At 36.7% G+C, this 24,368-nt stretch overlaps 2 protein-coding genes across 4 annotated transcripts in view; one reads left to right on the top strand and one right to left on the bottom strand.

Annotated features, from left to right (window-relative positions):
- LOC5570553 (E3 ubiquitin-protein ligase Nedd-4) overlaps nucleotides 1-24,368 on the bottom strand; it is a 66,182-nt gene that overhangs the window by 4,154 nt on the left and 37,660 nt on the right. For 2 of the 3 annotated variants that reach the window (XM_021851284.1, XM_021851285.1), the window contains exons 5-7: nucleotides 15,406-15,521; nucleotides 15,049-15,310; nucleotides 14,256-14,729 (exon numbers count right to left, since the gene is read on the bottom strand). In XM_021851284.1, coding sequence (XP_021706976.1) covers nucleotides 14,256-14,729; nucleotides 15,049-15,310; nucleotides 15,406-15,521 — 852 coding nt within the window. The remainder of the gene's footprint in view (nucleotides 1-14,255; nucleotides 14,730-15,048; nucleotides 15,311-15,405; nucleotides 15,522-24,368) is intronic. The other variant, XM_021851286.1, reaches the window with a different exon arrangement.
- Nucleotides 16,389-18,322, top strand: LOC5570557 (leucine-rich repeat-containing protein 23). The gene is made up of 2 exons (XM_001653158.2): nucleotides 16,389-16,671; nucleotides 16,730-18,322. Exons 1-2 carry the CDS (start codon nucleotides 16,655-16,657, stop codon nucleotides 17,724-17,726), a joined length of 1,014 nt encoding a protein of 337 aa, XP_001653208.1. The 5' UTR covers nucleotides 16,389-16,654; the 3' UTR covers nucleotides 17,727-18,322.

Here is a 24,368-nt window from a genome sequence, read left to right as displayed (position 1 = left end):
CCCTTTAAGCTGAAAACTTAATCGATTGGTCACCACCAGCTAGTGACCAATCGATTATGTTTTCAGCTCAAACGGGTGTTTGATTCTCCAGATTTGGGCTCTTGAAAATTTGAAGTTTGCCTCGATTCATCTTCACCTTAAGAATCAGTATCATCGGTTACTCCAGAAATTTTCCCAAAATGTTAGTTGATCTCCGAATAATTTTGACATTGTTTTTGACTCACTTTTTCGACAAACGCTACGAATCTACTAAGAATTCAAAACCAATCAGCTTAGGTTCCTAGAAATCACTAAAAACCTTATAAGCAACCTACTAATTGAGGGGGTTAGAAGCAAAGAAGTGTAGGAGCCAAAAAAGCAACCTTCTGCGAATTATTTGTATTTGTATTTTTTTCTGTTTGACGGAAAAATCACCTAAAATACCGTTAGAAAGCTTGGAAACAGTAAATTAATTCATTATACTCAACTCAAAATCTACCAAAATGTCATTTACAACCCTTCGCATTTGGGCTCCTCAATTACATTTTTAGCGATTTCTCAAAGAACTTTCAAGAAACTAACAAATTTTACCTCCTGTGGAGACTCCTGAAAAGATCTTATTAAAAATTTGCCATGAATCTAAATGAAAATCTATCGAGCATCTCTCCAAGAATATTCTCAGGATTCTTTATCACTATTATGGGTCACCTTAATAGTGGGTGACCCACGATAGTGTGACCACTGTACCCTTCAAAGAATGTTGATGTTCTATAAACTCTCTTTTGAATTTGTTCGATATCTTTCCACATTTAATCTATGAAGCATTTCACAAAAAATCGATAGAAATTATTAGAATAAACTACCAAACAATTCCCTAGGAAACCAACGATTTTTTTTCAACAGGATTTTTGATAAAACAAATAACTTATGAGTTGACAGACAGTTTTCTTATTTCACACATAGGCTTGAAATTGAAACAAACCGGTATTCTTATAAAATTAATTAACTGATTACGCGTGGTAAAGATGGACAAATTATGGGTGAAATTATGAAAAAAATCCACGTGCTCGGCTGGTATTCTTATGTTTAAAATATATATTTTCCCGGTATGTTGTTCAGATTCCCGGGTATTTCCCGTATTTTTCCCGGCCTTTTGTAATTCCCGGGTTTTTCCCGGTTTTCCCGGATTTCCAGGATGGATGGACACCCTGCTAATGGCTTATGATTCATTTACAAACACTATAGTTTTATTTGATCCATTCAAACTAATTATGGAAATGTCTCAAAAGAACCTCGGACAAACCTCACGGGACATCCGTATAATTTTGATACCGATCGTCCGACATAACTTCCAAGCAGAGCGTTAATAATCAATCATAAATTAATTAACGATTTGTGATTATTTAGCTATAAGGCGTAACGCTCTAGGGGAGGGGGGAGTAGGCTCAAGCGTTACGGCTCATACAAAAATTTTAAATTTTTCATACAAAAAGCGTTACAGAGGGGGGAGGGGGAATCACAAATTTCCAGCGTTACGTAATAAATGGACGCTGCCTAAGGAAATTCAAAACATGTTTATATGTGATTCTTCGTTTATTATGAGTATTATTCATCATTACTTACACTGAGGAAACGGAACGTATGAGGTACATAAGAATTTCCTATGGAATAACGACATATGGCCGGTACGCTGATCATAAGTACTGTGCAAAAGGATAGGACAAGGAACGGTCAAGGAATGATTCCGCTACCGAAATTACTTGAGCTGTACGCTGCTGAGAAGTAGAGCTGATTTCATAACATCGGTAACGCCTGCTGTACAAATCAAATGGAGCTGTCACTTTTCCGTACGGAAAAATGTGTCGCTCAATTATTCCGCAAGTAAAAGTGACATTTCGCTCATACTGGATCAGTTGTCAAAATTACTTCGGTAAAAAGGAGAAATTTTACTTGAGCCCTTTACGTTTCAGGTGCATACTACGCAATAAGAAGTATTTTGTTCTTCATTCGAGAATCTTATAACATTCCACAACAGACTTATGAAATAACACTCATTACATAGACAGATACAATTCCATAAGAAACTCTTTTTGGATATCAAACGCATTGATCATTGGCATTCATAAGACAATCTAATGGAGTACGATTTTCTTAACAATTTCATACGAAAATCTTATGAATTACGTGGAGAGATGCTAATAACAAAATATTCACGATTGAGATTCATAAGCGCGCGTATGACAATGATTAGTAACACTTGTGAAAAACAGTCGACTTCCTATCAAAAACCACGTAAGAATTTCATACGAAATTCTTTTGGAATAAAGACATAAGAAGCATCTAATGAGACTCATAAGAAAAACTTGTGAACTTCCATCGATCATTGCGTTCATAATACAAATAGGTATAATATCATAAGATACTCTTATGAAGGATCATAGATATCAATTATGGAATTCTTTTGGACCATTATGTATTTAGAGAATCGCTCTTTGAATTTAGGAAAATAAAGATGTTCATAAGATCTCTAATGATAACGACAAGAATTTCTTGTGAATATCGGACGTTTTGTGTTTCATAAGAGTCTTATGAAAGAGAGAAAACCAGTCAAGAAATCAATTCACAAGCGTTCTCTTATGAAATTCGTACGCAATTTCTGGCTCAGTGTATGGTATAACCTGGGAGGGAGAAACCAAAACAAAATTTCTGTACGTCATAGTGAGCCGGGATTCCGCTGTCACGAACTGTCACTGTGAGCCCAGATCTCAAACATCGGACTAACATGGAAAAAGCGCGTAACTGATTAAAACACATTTTCGCATTTCATCAAAAGTGACAAAAATGGAATGAAAATCACGTGAGCACCTTTCAATCTGATTGAATATAAAGCCTGGTATCCATATCCTAAGTAGAGTGGTCAAGTACAATTTGTTGCTAATTACCAAAGCAATTTTGACAGCTGATCCAGAATGAGCGAAGTGTCACTTTTACTTGCGGAATAATTGAGCGGCACATTTTTCCGTACGGAATAGAGCTTCTCGAGAATTTTTAGCATTTCGATGACTTCCTTTTTACTTCGAATGTTACGCGCCATGGTCTGAAACTAGTTGGGCACTTTGCGAATCTTTTCTCAAAACCGAAGACCACCAAATAAGTTGCGCGCCGATCGATTATGCGCCGAGTTGTGGGACGGTCAAAACAATTTCAATCGCTTGCAACTTGAACACAAGAAGGTACAAACAATTTTATTCCATATGTTTTATATCGATAAAACAATTATGATCGCTCTCCAGTTTAGGACTCGAGCCCTAAAAGTAATTCACTTCCTTGGCGAGATATTTTGACATTTCTTTATTTACTTTTTGCCTGGCGCACAACTTGGCGCATGGGCCACCGGCGCACAACTTGTTGGACAGTCTGCGGATTTAAGTAAAGATTCGCAATAGTGACAGCTCCATTTGATTAGTACGGCAGGCGTTACCAATGTTACGAAATCAGCTCTATTTGTCAACTGGATACAGCTCAAGTAATTTGCACAGCTGAAGTATTTCTTGGCCATAGTGGTTATCACGCCTAATGGTATGGGTGCCCTAGTGTAGATGTAGTTGTGAACCTTAGAGGAAAACAATATGCACTCAGTCTCGAAAAACACCCAGAAACCGGGTTTAAATTTTTCAAATTGGGTAAAGTGGGATTCCGTTTTTGGCATGCTCCATTTTTGGCACCCCCCCGATTATGGCAACAAAATGGATCCGTTTTTGGCAACATTTTTGAATACCATTAAAAATTGTGAATTTTTGAAAATATTTTCTTGTCTGTTGGTTTAGTCATTTGAATAACAGGTCATCTTCACACCGATAACATTCCAGAGCTCCATTTTTGTCGATATTCCCCCAAATCACACCAACTACTTAGGGCTCCCGTACGCGCTTATTTACTTCGGTATGGTCATTGGTCATGCATTTGTAACGTTTCATAAGGACAATAAGCTCCACTAGTATCGCAACTGGAGACCAATATTTTTTCTTAGGCATTAATACTGAGTGACCAGCCCACTTGGGTCTGCTAGTAGGCGATACTCTAAAATACACATTTCTTCATATTTGGAACAGCTTGTTTGAGCACAAGCACCGACATAAGAGGAACAAAAATTATATGACTCACACAGAGTTACAATCATAAATTGTGTCTCAATGTTTTTATTATTATGGATTTACATATATTGCGTATGTAAAAACATGCCGCGCTAAAAGATATAAATACAGAAAAATGTCGTATATCATAAGTCTTAAGAAAATTCATCAAATAAATAGCGTTATTCTAGAGAATTGAAGAGGTATCAATATATAATCCATGAAAAGAATGCATATTTTACTACATTCTTTATTATTTTTTTAAGAATTCCACCGGCGCCATGACAAATACGAGCACAGTCCAAACTATACTTTATTCTCAATAATATTATTGAAGCGTGCGACAAAAACGATTGACAGTGTTTAACTTTTTGTCTGTGGTATTGGTAGGTATATTGATCTCTCTGCGTCAAGTATTTATAGCTGCGTTCCTTCTTTGTTAGAGATTCTGTAAGACGCTAGATTTGTTAAGAGACGATTATATTTTTGGTAAAATTTTGATTATTTTGAAAAGTGTTCTAGAGGAATTTGAGGAGTGCTAGTGGTAGCCCAATAATAATAAACTTTTGAAAATTTTCATCGGAGACTTGAGAGTTTTCAGCAACACCGCAGCGGAATCCAAAAATCCTACGAATTCCTAGCAAGATGCTTCAGAATCCTAGCGTTTTCCTATAGATTCCTTACGTGCACCTGAAGATTTCTATCAGGCTATTGAGGGTTCATAGCGGGGTCCTGTAAATTTTTGTTGATCTCATAAAGTAAATGTTAAACATATATCAAGCTCAATTATAACTCACATCAAGTAAAAAATATATTCTACAAAATTACAAGCCACATTTATAGATCACCTCATGTTTAAGTTTTTTTTTATGTTTGCCCTTTTGACGACAGTCAATCATTCATTATGAAATGCTTTACTTTATCGAAAAACAAAGATTAAAGGACCAATTCTAAACTTATTGACTTTTGTAAAATTTTCTGCTGCAGTCTAAAAGTTACACTGATTTTCAATGTTCATAAAATTAAAAGAAAAATATGCCGTTTTGCAATACTCAGCGCTTTTGTTTTGTAAATACGTCTTAGTATGAACGCAGTAATACATTTAATTTTTTTTTCGTATTCTTACACAGTTTTAAGAAAATATGTAGTATTTGAATACAGGTCACTTATGCGATTATTGGTTTTGAGGACCACTTATACTAATAGTGTACAAAAAGCTTCCAAAAAACTATTGATGATTTTTAGGCGAAAAAATTATGTAAAACGATTGTCACAATTAACATAACGGAGCTATAGATTTACATATGCATTTTGATGAGTCTGCAAAGCGTGTGCAAGTTTTTTTGAGGAAAACAAAAACAAACTGTGTATGACGAGCGTATGCTAGTCTACGTGTGTTCAAATGTCACTAAGCTCTATTACTTGTCCTATCCTTTAGCACAGTACTTACGAAGTGGATACTACCCAAAAAGCATTGAAAAACGCATCGTTTTACTTTTTCCAATGAAAATGAATATTATTTTAGTGCATAGAAAACTGTGGCCTTTTTCCATGTTTGTCAGAAAAGATCGAAAGTACACAACAAAAGAAAACTAGCGATTTTCCCCAAGCCTGGCTTGATTGTTGTTGGCAAGCTGGGGTTATCTTGCGCTTCAAACAAACGTTGTTCTATATTTCGTGTGTAGTATCTGTGCCTCCCTCCCAGGGTATAACCAATTCGTTGTATGCTTAAAGGCGTTCCGTGCATACTTTTGGGCGTAAAAATCATTAATAAATTATCAATCATAAAAACAATTATTAAATGACTTTGGGGATGCCTTAAACGTCTTAAATTATGCAGCGAATATGTCTTACATTTCAAAATGATTGACTTTACTCATGATTGAAGAAAAAAATAAAATCGAAAAGCTTTTTGCATCGTTTAATCGCAGACAGACGTTTAAGCAGGAACAAATTTATTCAAAATTCCTGTGTAAATTCTACCGTGGTGTCACCTAGGGAGCAAATTGCTGCAGTACAGTGACAGTTCGTAAAAGCACGTGGCTTCATCTTCTCGCTTACCACCCAGTCCACCACCCACTGAACAAAAATATCAAAACAATCACTTTAAAAATGATTCACACAATTGTGATATTTTCACGCCAATTTATTTTACATGAGTTACGATCATTCAAGGGTGTTATACTAGCATGAATCTGTGAGTAAATTAAATGCCAACTTGTGGTAAAAATTACAATGGATTTAATTAACTTTTACATGAAAAATTAGAACCAAAAGGGAACATCACCCACCCAGCGCGAAAAAAAGGTGCATAGTGTTTAGCGTTGAGCACGTGGACTGTAGGAGCGGTTGTGTGTCATGCTGTCAACGAAATGTGATCAGGATGGTGGCGGGACGCATACGCCACTAACGCCATCTGTTAGCTTATTGCCACTTGGCGATTTGTGGCGGCCATGTTTTTACACAAGTGGCTGAGTCTAACTTGAACGTCTGTCTGCGGTTTAATCATCAAATTTTTAATCATATGTAATAAACGTAACGCTCTGCTTCCAAACGCAATTCACAGAGCTGGTAGCGGTCAGACAGCAAAATAATACACCCGATTCTGTTTTTGCACGGGGAATGCGTACCGTGCAAAAAAAAGTTTTCAGTTCAAAATTTCAAAAACCGTGCAAGAAGAGGAACACCATTTCTCGACGTTTCATGCAAAAATAAGGTTTTGGCGAAAAAAAATGTATGGAAACTTTTTTTGCACGGCCGTGTAAAAAAATCCGTGCAAAAACAGAATCGGGTGTATTATTTTGGTCACTAAACCAAAATGGTCAAAATAGGGGGTCATGCACAAATTACGTCACGCTCCGAGGGGGGGGCGAGGGTCAAGCCAAGCGTGACAAGCCTTACAAAAATTTCGGAGAACTCATACAAAAAACGTGACAAAGGGGGGGAGGGGGTCAAAAAAGTTGAACTACATGAATTTTGGAAAACAAACTTGGGAATATTTTTTGAAGCAAAATTCCTGTTCATGAGGAACTTACTGGCAAACATTCATTGAAGATTTTGAAGTAGAGATACAAAACGAATTACTTGAAGAATTTCTCAATAAATCGAAGGAAAATTTATGGTTTTAGACAAAGTTGTGGCAAAAATCGTGAATGAATTACAGAAAACTCCTGACGGAATTCAGATATCAAAACCAAGCAAAAAATGGAAACTCAGGCTAAATTTATGTCAAATTAAACCCTTTCTTTCAAATAAACAATAACTCCAGAAAACGACGAACTCGAGACAAACGAGAATGGTATGCAAAAGCAATTAGAAAATGATTCCATGCATACTTAAAATATTTAAACTTCAACTGAACGTTTTCAAAAACAATCATATCATTTGATGGCAACTCCTAGCCTCACGTTTTTTTTTGATACACGTCCCTGAAAATGGCTTTCTTGTATACTTAGATTATGAAGTAACAGTAAACGATTGAAATCGCATATTTGCATCAATTCATGAACAGGTGGATTTGATGCTAGAGAACAGCCGCTGATATTACTATTGATGAATGATTACGTACGTTTTCCATTGGAAATGTCTACGAAATATTCACCTGAACTCTTCCAGAAAGTTAGCTGGGTGTCCCTACTTTTTCTTCAGTCAAGGATCTTGACACTTTGGTTTCCAAATCACATTATAGTTGTTTTTATAACAAATATCGGACGAAGACCACACACTAAATTTCCTGATCGGTAGGTAGCGTTGGGTCACGATGACAATGTCTAAAAATAACGCTTTGATGTCTACATGTACACAACGATATATGCGTCAAATGTAGACTGCGCAATGGTGATTCCATGTGGTTTGGGGTAATCGAGTTCAGTTCGCCTCCGAGCGCCGGGGTCGCTCAAGGGACTCCCTAGCTTGTAGTTTGAAGGGCCCATGTAGCAAATAAGGAGTCGTGGGTTTGATTCCCACCGGAGCACATGGTTTCTTTTGGCAGTTTCAATTTAAATTTTTACATTTGACACGTGTTTCGTCGTAAACTTCAAAACTTCAAAACCTTATTACAACAAGTATCTATTTCTTACTGTTTGTATTTGAAAAGCTAACCCAGCCTTAAATTTCATTATCATCTGATCCCAGAAATAGTGACTTTATTGAACATTTTTCTGAACAAAAGTGATTTTAGTTACTTTTTGTTGGAAATAGTGACTTTTTAGTGATCAGGTCGAAAAAAGTGACTTACAATCAGCCCTGAATTAATGAAAATTTAAAAGTGTTATATCAAAAGTTCATTGAAATCGGCTGAAAACTGTGGAAATTAGAGCCAAACGATCACGAAAATTTGATTCTGAAAAATAAATCAGGGATGCAAAGGTTAATTAAAATACTGTGCCTATCATACGGTACAAACATATGTCCAACTTTGATGTGCTTATTTTGATTAGTTTAATGCTGACATCATTCTTACCCTTCATTGTCTTTTAACCGTTGAAAAGCATCTTTAACATTCCACAAAGTAAAAACTGGTTGATTTTTATATGGTGACTCTCATCGCTACACAGTGGCGAGCTTCCATAGAAATGTCGGAAAAACCTTAAATGCATCCGAAGTCGAATGAAAATGATATCCTATTAACTTTCTTCGATATCAGATATCATTCCGTTGGAAATAACCATAGGGGGAGATCCCCAGTACCGGACACTTAAGCCACTAAATACATAATTCCAAAAATATTGGTTTCATGTGATCCTGTTACCCATTTATGATAAGTATTATCATCAGGGATTGAATTCTGAGAAAATTGAGAGAATCTCCCTCGTATCGCTCTCTGAATATAAATTTTGTCATTACATTTTGATGATGTATTCTAGTACCAAATTGACTAATCATAAAATGTGGCTCCCAATACCGGACACAATCTGCAAAAGGCTCGATTTCTGTAAATTTGTACAACTTCGAAAGTTTTCACTTCAGGAATAGTATTTCATAGCCAATATAATGCATTTGCAACATTTATAAGAACAATTTAAGTCTTACTTAGTTTGCAAGATGTCCTTCAAAAACATTTTTTCATATATGACGAAAAATAATAATAAGATGTTGTTCTGAATGTTCATTCTTCTTATTTTTATTGCATGTTTGATACCATGCACGTCAGAATCTATGGAAAATTAATGTATTTTGAGACACTGGTTCAAAAATTACAAATTATGATTATATTCGATCATGCTTACATGATCCAAACTATTTTGCCATATTCAAAATAATTACAAATTAGACTCATATTTAAGGCGATACGTCAACTTTTCAACGATTTTCAAACATCTCTACTTTTTTAAAAGGACATGCATGTACATTAGACTGATGCAAATTTTGAAGTTTTTGCTCCCCTATGCTCAAACGATGTCAATTATGATGAAAATGATCCTCCCAAAATTTGAAGTGATTCGGAAGAAATTTGGTTGTGCACACGCTATTTGAAGTTTATATGGAAATTACTATGGAAAAAACAAATATTTTGTGTTCACTCCTCTAACTGCTCGTCATAATAATATATGGAAAAGTAAACACACTCATCTTATGTGAAAACTTCCCAGCTACAACTTTGCCGAAGACCACATTTCGATGGGACGTAATGATAATTTGTTATTTTTGATAACAAAGTGTAAATCATGCTGAGATGATCATTCAATTAATTTCAGAGCAACACTGCTTTTTTGCTTTAGAACATAGTAGCCTGGATTACTTTGATCTATTCTTTCCGCCAGGAGCACCACTGTTACCTGCCGAACAGTTGGTGAAGCATGCTACATGCAAACCAACTTTATGATGATGAATAACAATTTATCCTGTGGTCCAATCAAAAAGTGGTCTTCGGCAAAGTTGTAGCTGGGAGGATTCCCCATTTGAAGAATTTGTTCACTTTTCCATAAAATATCATGACGAAGAGATAGAGGGCTGAACACAAAAGATTGGCATTTTCCATAGTAATCTCCATATAAACTTCAAACGGCGTGTGCACAGTCAAATTTATTCCGAATCACTTCAAACTTTGGGAAGATGCTATTTACCATAGTAAAAATCGTTTAAGCATAGGGGAGCAATCATTTCAAAATTTGCATCACTCTAATGTACATCCTTGAATGTGATTTTACGCAAACATTACTCTCCATAATAGCTTTACTTTTTTATTTTATTTTTTTATTTTTTATTTTATTTTTTTTTTTATTGGATCATGATTTCTCAATTTTGCGACTTTGTCCAGTATTGCGTGCTGCTCGGTACTGGGGGATTTCTCCCTAAAACTGAAAATTCGATTTTCTAGTGAAATAATTTCGAATTATTCGTCCAGATTAAGATTTTTCATCCAATCAAACAAAAAGGCTAGTTTTCCATAAATTTTGGTTGTAATGCAATATGTGTACATAAACCTAAAATAGATACCGTCAAACGGGGCTTCTTTTGACATTATTTCCACATTCCTCAACTTTGAAGATTTTTATCTCTAAGAATTGTGGATAGATTTAGATAATTCTTGCATATATCAAAGTTGTATATGTACGTAACAAATGTGCAAAATATGAAGCAAATCCATCAAGGAATAAAACAAATGCTTGGATAGCGAAAAATATGTGTCTTTCAAGACAAAAATGGGGCTACTTTGGACACTTTAAGAGAGCAATACGATTTGTTAATAAAATGATTATTTCGCCTGAATTTTGAACTAATTATATAGATTTTTTGGCTATTAAGACATTGTTGAACGTTTTTTGTTGATCAACATAATTCAGAAAATTGTAAAATGTGTAAACATATACATACCTTTACCGCAAAACATGTTATTCATAGTTTTTAATTTCCAGTAAGAAATTTAAAGTTTACTTCCTTTTAAATGAAACCGTCAGTTACGAACGCTTGATTGTTTAAGTGGATACATACGAATTATGCAACTACCAAGTACAGCGACGATTAAGAAGGTCTGAATAATAATGATTAACATTCGTTCTGATTCTTAATATTATATGAATGATATGTAGAAGGATCGCATTAATTCCTGTAACTGAAAGCAATTTTTATATAAAGTGCAACGCATGAAGTACAAGAATAATGTTTCGCAAGACCGTAAACAATTTAAATTTTACTTTTGTTAGAAGTATTTTGGTTCTCAATAGTTTTGAGATGGCTTAAGGGTAGTTTATTTTTAGCAGATGAAAGATGCCATTGCCTTGTACTACAGATTCATGTAAAATATGACCGTGAATTATTTTTTTTTTAAAGAAAAATATTATGAGTTTACTATTTATACGTACTAAAATATACATATTTTATATATATTAACTTTTCCGAATCCTTGGTTTATTTTTATTTTGTGTTGTTAAATATACAAACCAATCATTTAAAATAAAAAAAAGTCGTAAAATTAAGACCTTTGATCAATTATTTTTGCAAAACAACAATTTTTCACATAAAACTATCACAAATTTCTATGAAACATGATGATTCGATAGTTTTATGACGCTCCCAACAAGTTTCCACGATATGTGGAAAATTCAAACAATGTTTACATAGCAAATGTTTTGTGCCTTGAGAATATGTATTCGGAACTTTTCAATATATTTGCTTGTTTATCCTGTTATTGTTGATGTTGAACCAAAAATTTTTCATCTCTGGTTGTAGAGCATATATTGGTTAATAAAAGTGCTGAAGACACAAAATAGCTCAGATTAATATTTATGCTGCGAATAAATCAAAAACGTGAGTGTCCAAAGTAGCCCCCGGAATCAAAAGTAGCCCCGTCTGACGGTATACAACTTCAACTTCCTTTTAGTAATTTCAATAAAATTTCAAACGAGTTATGAAACAGAATGCAGATGCAAAAGGGGCAAAGAGGGACAAGAAAAACTTTTCGACGTTAGAAAGTATAGGTCATTTGTCGCTTAATAATGGATGACTCATTTTCCCGAATCACTTCACATAAAACGGACGGAGTTTTTAATTCTTCCAAATTTATTTTATTTCATAAATCACACAAAGCTTTTTATTTTCAAATTTATATAATACTGAAAAATTTGACAACATTCTTCTTTGAAGTCAAGCGTAAACATTGTTCTACACACAAATCTAGCTTGCAACAGTCAGTTCAGGTTCATGCTAAATTATGCTCTTTAATAATAGTAACTTTATTAGGATTGCAAGAACATTCTGCCATTACTTTCTACAATATTTGATAGGAAAAAAAACTGTACTTCTATCAAGTAGAAATAAAATCTGATGAGAAAATGCTAAATTAGTAGAAAAATTTATTCTTACTAAGCCTGTACATTAATTTTACGGACAACTTAGGCAAAATTGTCTTCAAACCCATTAGCAGAGTAGATGAAAAAACCGAATTTAGTACTATACCATTTAATTCCACTAGAGTTTGTATCCTTTGGCAGATACGCCTTACAGTTGAGGTCGAAATACGCGTATCTGTCAAAGGATACAAACTCTAGTGGAATTAAATGGTATAGTACTAAATTCGGAATTTTCATCTACTTATAGGTATTCTACTAAACAGCTCGAAGATTTATTACCATTAGCAGAATTTCTCAGACTCCTTAGGTTATTTTTTTTTTCACAAAATTCAGGGTGTATTTACTTAATTCTTAGCCGGATTCGTATGAAATTCTGCACAATTACCTTGCAAATTTTAAAAAGGACTTTAGAATGGAGATTCTAAGGGTGTCCTTAAAACAATTCATAAAGAAATTTACGTTGGATTTTAGCAAAATGTCAAGCAGGATTCGCCCATATTTCTAGGCAAGATTTTCAAATAATGATTGATAATGGATGAGATTGTAATAAAATTCTTAGTAGGATTCTTATAACACCTTTGTAATGTTTCTAATACGAAATTAAGAACAAGATTTTCAACGATTTCTAAACACCGCTCTTACAGTAATTCTTACTGAATCCTTAGTCCTGCTCGAAAACGATTATCTTGTCAAAAAAAAAAATGTTGGAAATGTTTTGGCCCGCCGCGCATTATTATTTCTAAGACATGGCCCACGGTTCAAAAAGGTTGGGCAGGCCTGACCTGAATTAGATGTTCAACGAAGTGCTGCTTCCACCTTTCGATCAGCTCACGTTCTTCCGAGAAGAGGTGCAAAAAGAGATCCTTGGATATCTCGAATCGTGGAATGCAGCCTTTTCCGATCGGCACAGCTGCTTCATCTGCGTTTATTTTCTAAAAGAAGCAGGTCTGCTGCTTCCGTTATTTTTTTTTCCGCCCTATCTACCCTAGAGGAAACCTAAAGTTAAGTTTTTCAAGGTATCACTTTTTGTGTCTAAACGGAAAGACTTCCGTTGCAGTTGTTGCAGTCTCTTTATAGATTAAAGAATCTTTAAATCAATAAAAAAATCGTAGGCCACAGCGCCTTCTATGGTCGAAAAATAAATTAGAACAGTTACAAACTTCAAGGTCCTTTAAATCCCCGTTAGAGTTGACGAATTTCGCTCAAAAAAGTGTTTGAGAAGGGGGGGGTTGATTGAGGTTTTTGTAGTTTGATTATTTTGAGCCATCCTTGTATACATTTTTTAAGTAAATTCAGTTGTGATTATCAATGGATTATGACTTTCTTGTCAGAATTCTTCTGTGAAAACTCTACAAAATTCTTGAATAAATTTCCGTCGATATAGCTTCTGGTAGAATTCATGCTGACGCAGGGGTACAGACAAAATTCTGGGAGAACATTTAGCCGAGCCACTGACGAAAGTTCAAGATGAATTCGCAGCAAATTCCTACAAAAACGCTTATCAAAATTACTACACGATTTTTGGCAGAACTTCCAGCTGACCAACATGCAAAATTCATAGTTCTCAATAGAATTTGAAATAAACCTGCTTGAAATTTTAAATATATTACAATGTTCTCAAAATCCTTAAATCAATTATATGAATGCGCCGTCCACAAATTACGTAACGCTCTAGGTGGTGGGGGGAAGTGGGGGGAAGTAGGCTCAAGCGTTACGGCTCATACAAAAAATAAAAAAAAAATTATACAAAAAGCGTTACGGACGAGGGGAGGGGTCGAAAATTGGCAAATTTAGCGTTACGTAATAAATGGATGCTGCCGAAGACACATGAAATGTATTCGCCTCTACTCACCGGTTTCTTCAGCTGGCTCTTGAGGTACTCGTACTTCTGCTTGTAGTCTCTCGAGTAAGGCACCGCCTGGCCGGCAATCTTTGGATTGGACAACCGCGGATCGTCCCACTGGGTCGTTCGGGTATTGTGATCGATGAAGAAAGTGCGTCCGTCGTTGTGTACCCGTTCCTCCCATCCCTCGGGCAGCGGTCCCAGTTCGTCGTCCAGGTGCCGTGCGTTAGCATTGGCCCCACCAGCGCCCGCCGCGCCACCCGCTTGGCCGCCACCGTTGGCCGCCGCGTTTGGTATAATGCTTGCCACCCCGGTCCGTGGATCCACCCAAGAGGTTTTCTTGTTGATGTGATCGATGAAGAACAATCGCCCGTTAGCTGCATACTGCATGGTCCAACCAGGTGGCAGGCCTTCCGAACTGGGCAGCGGGGGTTGCCCGGCGGGAGCTGTTGGACCGGATAGACTCGAGGGTCCGTCAGTTGTCTGTAAAAACAGTAGAGGAGGTAAAATTTGAACCTGATTTTTTGATGGTTTGTGATTGTTAAGAGAAAAGAAATCAAAGCACTACCAACACCTTGTTATTTCTGTTAAGGTGTAGATTATCTACTGCTAGAACTATATTAGTCTTTGACCGAGGTACCAATCTTGTGGAATTAATAAAATGTGCAAAACTTTCACCCGGAGTTAGTGCGTAAATGCGGAAACTTCCTCAACCAAGTCCTAACTAGCAGTGAGGGAAGCAAGTTTTTTTGGACAGTCTAATTAGAAGACGGATCAACTGTTGAAGGTTATGAACCCGTACCTCCCTACTGCTGCCTCCGGTATCGTTAAGTAACGAGCTGCTATCATTGCTGTTGTTGTTGACCCTGTCGCTGGCATTGTTGTCTTCCGGCGAGTGTCGTCCGTTTTCCAGCGAACTTCTGGGTGCAGGTACTGGAGGCTGTGGAGCTAGACGTCTGCCACTGGTCGGGGTATCGCCTGCTGTCGGTGGCAATGGGGCAGGTCGGATTGGTCTACTACCGCTCGATAGCGACGAGGACGATGGCGACGGGGATAGACCATTTCTTCGCAGGTAGGGTAGATAGGAGGGTTTTCAACAAAATAAAACATAAAATAAGATTTAGGTCAGAACGTGGTACTTGATAAGGTGATAGTCAACCTGCTGTTGTTGTTCGTGGCACTGCCGCCAGTGGTATTCAGGGAGGTAACGGATCCACTCAACGATCGATCCAACCGGACATTAGCATTGTTTTCTGAAGTGATACTCAGGTTATCCTATGATGAACGAAAAACAGAACACAAGTTGGTTTTGAATTGGATAACTAGGCATAAGCCGCATGGCGGTCCAGCGAGAAGTGATATTGAATAAACTAAACCTTGATCCCACATATACTAGGGGTAGGTGGAGGCTTTTGAGCATGTCAAGCATTTGTATTTTGAATAAAAGTTACCTACACAGCTAGTTAAGATTAACAACATCGGTTAAATTTTACTGGAATTTTGGACTACGGAGTTTCCGGTTTGAATTTTTCTATTACTAAATGTTCGGTAAATCGAAAAATTCAAATTAAAAAGATCTTCCATTTATATTTGAAATAGTTGTCATTCAACCATAAAAGCTTAAAACTACCAATTGCATAATATTACAAGTTGTCAGAGGTGAATGAACCGCGTAGTTTAAAACCTCTATAATTAACTAAATAAATATTACAAGTACCATAGAGTGCCGTAATGCGCTGAATCAGGCAACGTGCTGAAATAGGCACTTTACTATATATGTATACCCTAGTAATCACAAGCATTACATCATTGCATTATTTTTTTTTAATTCAGCATTATGCTCTCCCTGAAACCACTATTTTTTTTTCAAGTTGTTTTAAAAAGTTAATTTCTATAGCGTAGAACCAGAAAATGGCCAACAAACACGCTTTTCATTATTTCACAAAGTATACTTCTTTAGTTCAAAATTTAACATTCATTGATAGTATTGATTGTAAAGAAACAAACACAAATAAATTAAAAATAAATGATAAGAAACATACGGAGATAGAGCAGGGTGCTCACTATGCCCCGCCTACCCCTACATCGCGCATATATAATTAAAATACAAATTTGCAAACTGGTTAATAGCGATCGCAAAATTTCCCTATTCCGTACCGAGAGCAGCAAATATCAATCGTTTCGATCGAAGCCAAACAACCAGCTCATATGATCTCACATTCTCGCAAGCGTGAATGTGTCCGAACTGGCCAGTACGAAGCTGCGAAATATGAACTACGTTTTTCGTCCGGTGTTATCAGTTGCTCGTAGTTCTCTTGAAACCGCGATCCCGCGTGGATGCACTGTGAAACATTATTCTGCTGCCTATGGTACTAATTAGTAATTAGCCGAACACCGAGCCAGACAAGATGAAACTCATATACGGGTAATGGAAATTTTTAATTGTCGCTTCCCAATCAACGCCTCACTGATATTCTTTTCAGGGCTTTGTTCTTGATATCCATGATCTACCAGTCAGCGATTGCCATCGATAAGATTCATACGTGTTTTCCGGGCAGCGTCAAAGAAATCTGCATCCTGGGCCATGTATTCTACAACAGATCTCACGATACCAGGCACATATTTCCGCAGAACTACTCCATAGTTCGAATTGGCAACGATGGTTGGTCGAAGGCAATCGATTCCGTCATTCGAGTATTCGATCGACAGCTGTATGCAGAACTCGGCCATCCACCAGCAGTAGAGATCCTGGACTCCGAAGTGGAAATGCTGGAGATACCACGAGCACTACGCCACGCGAACTTTGCGGATAATCGATTGGAAACATTCTGGATTGAACAAGGCACCGATGAACCTCTGTTATCCTATGTGGATCTCAGTCGGAACAGTATATCCAATTTGATTAACATCTCCGTTTTCGTGAACCTGGAAAGTATCTACCTGTCCAGCAACCGCATAGAAGCCCTCGAGCTGAACGTGTTCAAGAACTTTGCTAAACTCAAACTCCTGAACCTCAACTACAACCGAATCACTGCTCTCACCGGAGATTACTTTCCATCCTCCCTGACCTACCTGGGACTCTACAACAACGATATAAAAACCCTCAACTACAGTGCCCTTCAGCTTCCATCGCTGGAATTACTCAACCTGGAGCGCAACTATCTCAGCACGTTTGATGCGGCCAGACTGCTTCTCGGTTTACCGAAACTGCGGATGCTCCGCATAGGACACAATTCACTGTCCCATGAGACACTCTACTCGGCGCTGGAAGTGCTCAAGCAGCACAACGTCAGCTTCCGGGATGAATCGGAGGAGGTTGCCTGCTACTACAGTACCGAGGAGATTGAAGGCGTTTGTATGGAGCGCCAAACGATGGGCAGCGGATGGCCAAAGGCAGTCGTTCTCAGCATCCTGACGATTGTGATTGCTGTTTTGTTTGTACTGGTGGTGCGCTGGGTGTTCATCGCCATGAACAAGTGAGCAACTCTTAATCGGGCGTTGGCGGCTATCGTCAAAGCTTCGCGTTATTAATAGGAAGCGGTGGTGCAAACCTTTGCGAATTAGACAAAGGGAGATAAGACCAAGAGGCTGTTTACCAAACATGACATCAAATGGGGGGAACATGGTACTAATCACAGCGTCATTGAATTGGACGGAAATGGCGGAAAAGCTGAATGGTGAAGTTCTGTAGAAATCGAAATGCAAATAAAGTGTAATCTCGTGTCGGAAATGATTTAGATTTATCAGTTCCTGTCTGTTGTTCTTCGTCTGTTGACGTAATTGTAACGTAGTGCAAGTCCTCTAGTTTTGAATAGCTGAAATTTAAATTATGCATAATTCGTGATGAAATTGAAAAACTACAATCAGCCAAAAAAAACTGTTGAAATGTGTTGCAATGGTTTATAGCAAAAGATATTGAAACTTAAATCCCTCAACCCATAGCTACTAACAAGAAAGTGTCTAAAAAAGAAGACCCTTGAGAAGGTAAAAGTCGTAGTGGTAAACTTGTAGGAATTCCACATCGACTGGACTGAAGGTTGTGGGTTTGAATTACTTACGAAGCAATAAGAAAAATCTACTGGATAAAATACCGTGGAATTTCATAGAGTACCCTATGGAGGAACTTCATCAAAAACCACTGGACAAATTTACTGAGAAATCCTGAAGAATTTTATGTATAATCTCGTAAAAAAATCTTGAATTATTTGTTAAGGAATCTATGGTAAATTTTCTGAAAGAATTCCTGGTGGATTTTCCGAAACAATCTCTGGAGAAATTTCTAAACAATTCCTGTGTGAATCCATTTAAGATTTTTGCTGGAATTCACTTGGAAACAGAAAATCCCTAAAATACGTTCTTCAAAAACTCTGGAATAAGCCATGGTAGATTTTTCTAAAAAAAAAAAGTTGTTTGAATGAATCGAAGATTTTCTGTGAAATGGAGAAATCGGCTTATCAGGGGGCCACTAAAATCCATTTTTGAAATTCCCGCTTTTGTCCTGTAATTAAAAACTTTACTTTTGAACAAGCTTATAAATTTTCCCGGTTTTTAATTGTGCTAATATGGAGACGGACGGATCCTATTATTCGCACTTTCAATTCTCTTCAGCAGTTTTTTTTAGTTCGAAAGCTTTTGATACTCATAGTTTGCAACAATATGTGCCTTACTTAAGTGTATCTCTGCCGAGATTTAGACAAATAAACCTAACAGAAAGTATTTCCAATCCTTTGATTTTTTTCTTTATAGTTTGAAGTGAAGTTTGAAGTGAAGATAAAAGAAGGCTACACATTTGAAGCTCTTATATTGTTTTCAAGCATAATCGGATTTATTGTCATATAAATAGAATACATCTATCTATATAAATAAAAATGGAATGGTGTTTGTATGTCACGAAATGGCTTCCGAACGGGTCAACGGATTTGAATGATTATATTTCCGTTTTGTTCATCAAGTGTTCCGACGTGTTTGTGTGTATAAAAATCCCAGGATATTCACCGGGAAAGTCGGAAAAACAAGCGTGAAAGAAACCGTCATTTTGTATGGGACGATTTATAGCGTTTTGAACAGCCTACTTGATGGCAAAACGAAGTTTGCCGGGAACACTAGTTTACCATAAAAATGTAATCAGGGTGGTCACCAAATATCGATTTTGAAATTCTCACTTTTTTCCGGTTTTTAATTGAGAGGCCCATGCGCAAAAGGATGACCCTTTGGTCGGCTTTTCAACTGAATATACTAAAAATTCTAATTCAAGCTTTTCATCTGGAATTTTAGGTGATTTTTCCGTCCAATAAGAAAAATAATAATACTCGGGTTAGTTTTTTTGGTTCCCGTACAGTTAGTACGAAAAATTACTGAAAATGCTTGAAACTAGGTTTCTGTCACTTACAGTCATTATTTGCTTCTAATTCCCTCAATTGTGCCAATAGGATAGTTTCTACTCTTGGCATTTTTGATTCACTTCAAAAACTAGCACTCCCGGCAAACGTTGTAATGCCCAGTAGGCCGTAGAAGCGTTGAAAATAATACCGAAGATTATGTCAAATTTACATTACCTGTTTTCTCAACTTTCTTGGACGATTTTCAAAAATATTATTCCACTCAAACACGTCGGAGCTCTTGAGGACAACAAAAGTGACAACAAAAAAATGTTCAAATCGGTCGTCTCGCTCAAGCCAACTCGTAACATACGAACACCATTCCATTTTCATTTATATAGATAGTTATGCCAGAGGCGTCGCGTCCACATGTGCAACATGTGCACTGCACAGGTGGCAACTTGTTCATCCTAACCGCCTACAATATGTACTACTTTTGAAGTACAATTCAATAATTCTCTTAATAATATTAAATTTAGCCTATTTCGTTATCTTTGTTATTGATAGCTTGTAACGCAATTTTCATCTGAAAAAATATCTGTTGGTTAATTTTTGCTATGCAAATCAAATGCAAAAGCTGTTTGATGCGATGCGCGATTTGTGACCACATTTTCTCTACGCGCTAAGCATGCTGCATGCTACGCAACATTTTGTTCCACGCTACACTTCGCTGCTGTGACGATGAAGACCAACGCGTGCACTCTCATCGGGAAACGGGCTGCCGTGCATCGTACACGCAATTCTGTATATGTGGTAGAAAGCTTTTTGAACTACAAATGCGAGTGTGTAAATTGCCAAAGCGTCAACTCTGCCCGGTGCACAGTTTTGCTACATTACCAATCCGATCGGTGCTAGCGTGCGAATCGGAGAGATAAGAGAGAAATCAGTCTACTGGAGAGATCTATTTTGCTTGCTCTCTTTTGACCTTGGCGTCTTCAGCATCACCAAGCTTGTGGTGTGAAGTCAGGTGGATTTTTCGGGCGGCTGACGGTAGGAACTTCCTACTAGGAAGTTTCTTCTCGTTTGGCACTCGCGCTGCTGTTTTTTTAACTAAATTCTGCCGTGAATCGCAAGTCAGTCCCATCTGTAAAAAGTAGGCATTGAGAAAATGGGCTGTGAAGTTTTCAAACTCTTTTTCCATGCGAATATTCAAAAAATTCCAGAGGATTGGAATATGTTCCTATCATGATGACACTTTCACAACTTGCTTATCACTACGATATCTTTCCGAGAAAAATATAAAGATGATCAAAACAATTTATATTTTTGTGTTCCACGGTGCGAAAGTCTGTAGTGGGACTGATATGCGGTTACTTTTCATTATGGGACGATTTGACTTGCTGTTTTTTCCTAATTTTTCTGAACAAATCATATTATTTCATTAGTGCAGCTGAAAGAGCATTGGAAGAGATGTTGAAAACTGAACTCAACTCAATTTTGACTAAAATGCAGATGGGACTGACTTGCGATTCACGGCAGTAAACTGATTAAAAATCTCGCTTTGCACATACAGCGCGGGGGTACTTGCAATGGTCAGTTAGATGATAAACAGAAAATAAACTCAAGAGGGGTGTATTTTAAAAGCGAGAATTTTTCAAAAGGTGTGCACTACACGATGATACCGATCTTGAATTAACTATATGTAAAGATATGTAAGCTATGATTGTAGTATTGCAATATTAGCTAGAATCCAGTGTTTTATAAGTCTTCACTGATGACCCACATAATTATAATATTCAATTTTACAATTTGCCCATAATGATGACTAATCATCAAAATTGAGAAAGTGTTGGTTGAGTTAATAAATCAAACAAAACAACCCGATTATCACATAAAATCTTAAATATTTTGAATCAACTGAGAGATAGCCAGTGGTTACACATTTTTATTAATTTTAAAAAAATGGTTTGTATCCAATAATGCAAAAATAATATGACAGTAAATTTAAAGCGCACAGGTTGATAATTAAACCACGCGACGCCTCTGAGTTGTGTCCCTCTTGTGCATCCTGTTACACTATTTCAAATGTTTCAATCTAAAATCTTTCGATTCTTCATACAAAAGAAAAGTTCACTAAAGCAAATAAAGTTTATGGTGAGGATGAAACAAAGCCCCACTAAACTAAAGAAAGTTATGAATCCAATATGTCCAAGGCTTAATTTTGCCAGGAGTTTTGAAACTCTGATTCAAAACATTGAGTCATAAGTTAGTAAAAAAAATCAAGCCCTGGTAATGAGAGAAAAAAAACAAACGATTTCGAAACATTACCAATCAATTCGAAACACTTCTAAGAACTTTAGTGTAGCAAAGTAGACTATTTAATGTTATTTTTCCATCAATACGGATTCTTAATGGAAATATAATAAACCATATCAATTTTCTACAACTTATATTTGGTGGTTTGTAAATTTAGAGCTTTAAGATGTTCGTTCAAAATGGTTTTCCCGGTGACTCAAATTCCCGGTTTTTCCCGAAGGATTAAAATTTCCGTCTTTTTCCCGCTTTTCCCGTTTTTCACGGTTCGGTGGCCACCATGTGTAATCCAGTGTTTCGGAGTGCTAAAACCTCCTGCAAGAAGTTATCAAACTTAGATACTAAATTTCGAGGCAAACATGTTAGCGAAAAGTTGATACACATTTCGAAACGTTGATAACCATTGACAAAAGTGAAACATTATTAAAAAGCATAAAGTAGCAAAGTAAACATTAAATCATTAATTTTTAAATAAATAATTTCCAATGATAGTTATTTGTCCAAAATTACCGATGCTTCAATAATCAAGCAAACGCTTTTCTCGTTTTGCCCGGTTCGGTGGCCACCCTGGTGTATGAACTACCAGAGTTCCCTGAAGGAAGGTTTACTCAAATCTTGATTGATGACCACACTACGCTTATTGGGCTAATTAACAATTATTAGGGTGTTACAGCTTCCTCTTTTTGCGTGGGAAAGAAAGATAATACCGAGTAACTATTGGGTATTTACGAATTTCTGGTAAATTTTTCGCGGTGCTTCGATTCATTCCATAATAGATTCTGTACCAGATCCTTGGCGAATTAAAAAAAAGCTTAGATGGTTTCAATCGAGGACACGGCGATATTCTAGAGCAAATTCCTCTTGCATTCGTTTGCAAACTATTTGCAAGATCATGGTTGGATTGCTTTCGGGTTTCATAACGAATTCATAGAAGGATACTTTTCGCACTTCTGGAAAACGCACAATTATAAGTATGATATCTTACAGTTTCGGGACGGAATCTCAGAGATTATTAAACAGGATGCTTACAGTATCTTCAACAGGATTCCACACAATCCTATCCAGTATTACCATCGAATTCCAGTCATAATTTTCACATATTCTTAGCAGAGGTTTCAAGCAAAATTTTTGGCAGATTCCGATCTTATCCCGAAAGGACGAAAACCAGAAGGCAGAATTCTATAAGGCGGAAAGTACCGAAAGGCGAAAAGATCCGAAAGGAAGAAGAGACCGGAAGGCAGAATATACCGAAAGCCAGGATCGACCGAGAAGCCTAAAGTACACGCTAAAATTAGCATTATGGAGGATTCCAAAACATAAATCGCTTTCGTTTACAGTACCATCTAGGGGGCATGATGGATTCCAGTAAAAGCGTATGTGGCTTGGGGTTGACTGTACACTTTAGCGTTGTTACCCCTTTACTCCCATTCACATGGGAAAATTATGCGTTTATGGGCAGAATACGTCTCCCTACTCATAAATGATTCTCACGGTGCTCCCTTGACCGTTATTATCAGAAAAAATCTCCATCAAACCTGTGCTCACCAGTCGATTTCTATAGCTGAGCTGCATGTCTGGGCAAAATTTTAAAAAATAGTGGGGCTCGTTTTTAAGTTTAATTACAGAATATATAGTTATTTGTAACTGCTGGGAGGAGTTTTAAATGAGAAGATAGACGAAATTTAGAGTTACGTTCTTTTGGAAGCGTAACCATTGAAAACACTAATTTCCATAGATTAATTTGGCATTCTTATACCTCTGGGCATATTCAAATGTTTTCAATGGCACATTGCACTTATATGCCGCCAAAGTATTTCACAATCAACTGATTTTCCATAGGCTCGAGTGTTTTAAGGCATTACGGAGCCAATTTCAACATGTAACCAAATTAGTTCTTGTAGCACAATATTCTGCCTAGTTTGGTGAACCCATGTACTCACGATTCATATTATTTTACATGCAATTGATTGTTACCTGTTGTACATCGAAGCGAAGTATACGTCAAGGAATACTTTATGAGTTCAGTTTTCGGTTATGGGTAGCAGTGAATGGAATAAAATAAAATTAACAACGTAGAAAGCAGCGATACAAAATGGAAGAAAACAATGTAAAGTTTAGAACATCCGTTGTTATTTTGTTCAATGGAGTTCAAAGTTGTAGCATTTACAGAGCTTAATTTTAAGTGTTTTTCTTTGTCAGTTTGGAAAACTTTGTGAAGCTCCTAAAGTATGATTTTTTTTCGTTTGTGATGAGTCATAGCAGCTGGTGAGTCTTTACTTCACAAGCACAGCCTGCGATCGAAAACAAATAAAAGTTTACATGGAAATCTTCAGTTTGTGTAGCATTGAAACCATAATCCGATAGGTAGACCAGCAGGTTATCAACAGGGCCACAGAACAATTTACGATTTTCCGGTAATCAAAACTTACGTAAAATCCATGAATAACTCTGTTTTAACCATATTTTATAAATCTTTTCAAAATTATACCCC

This window comes from Aedes aegypti, chromosome 3 (assembly GCF_002204515.2).
Source record: "Aedes aegypti strain LVP_AGWG chromosome 3, AaegL5.0 Primary Assembly, whole genome shotgun sequence".
Classification (NCBI taxonomy): Eukaryota; Metazoa; Arthropoda; class Insecta; order Diptera; family Culicidae; genus Aedes; species Aedes aegypti.
Note: the sequence above shows the minus strand (reverse complement) of the source record. Positions and strands in the feature narration are given on the sequence as shown.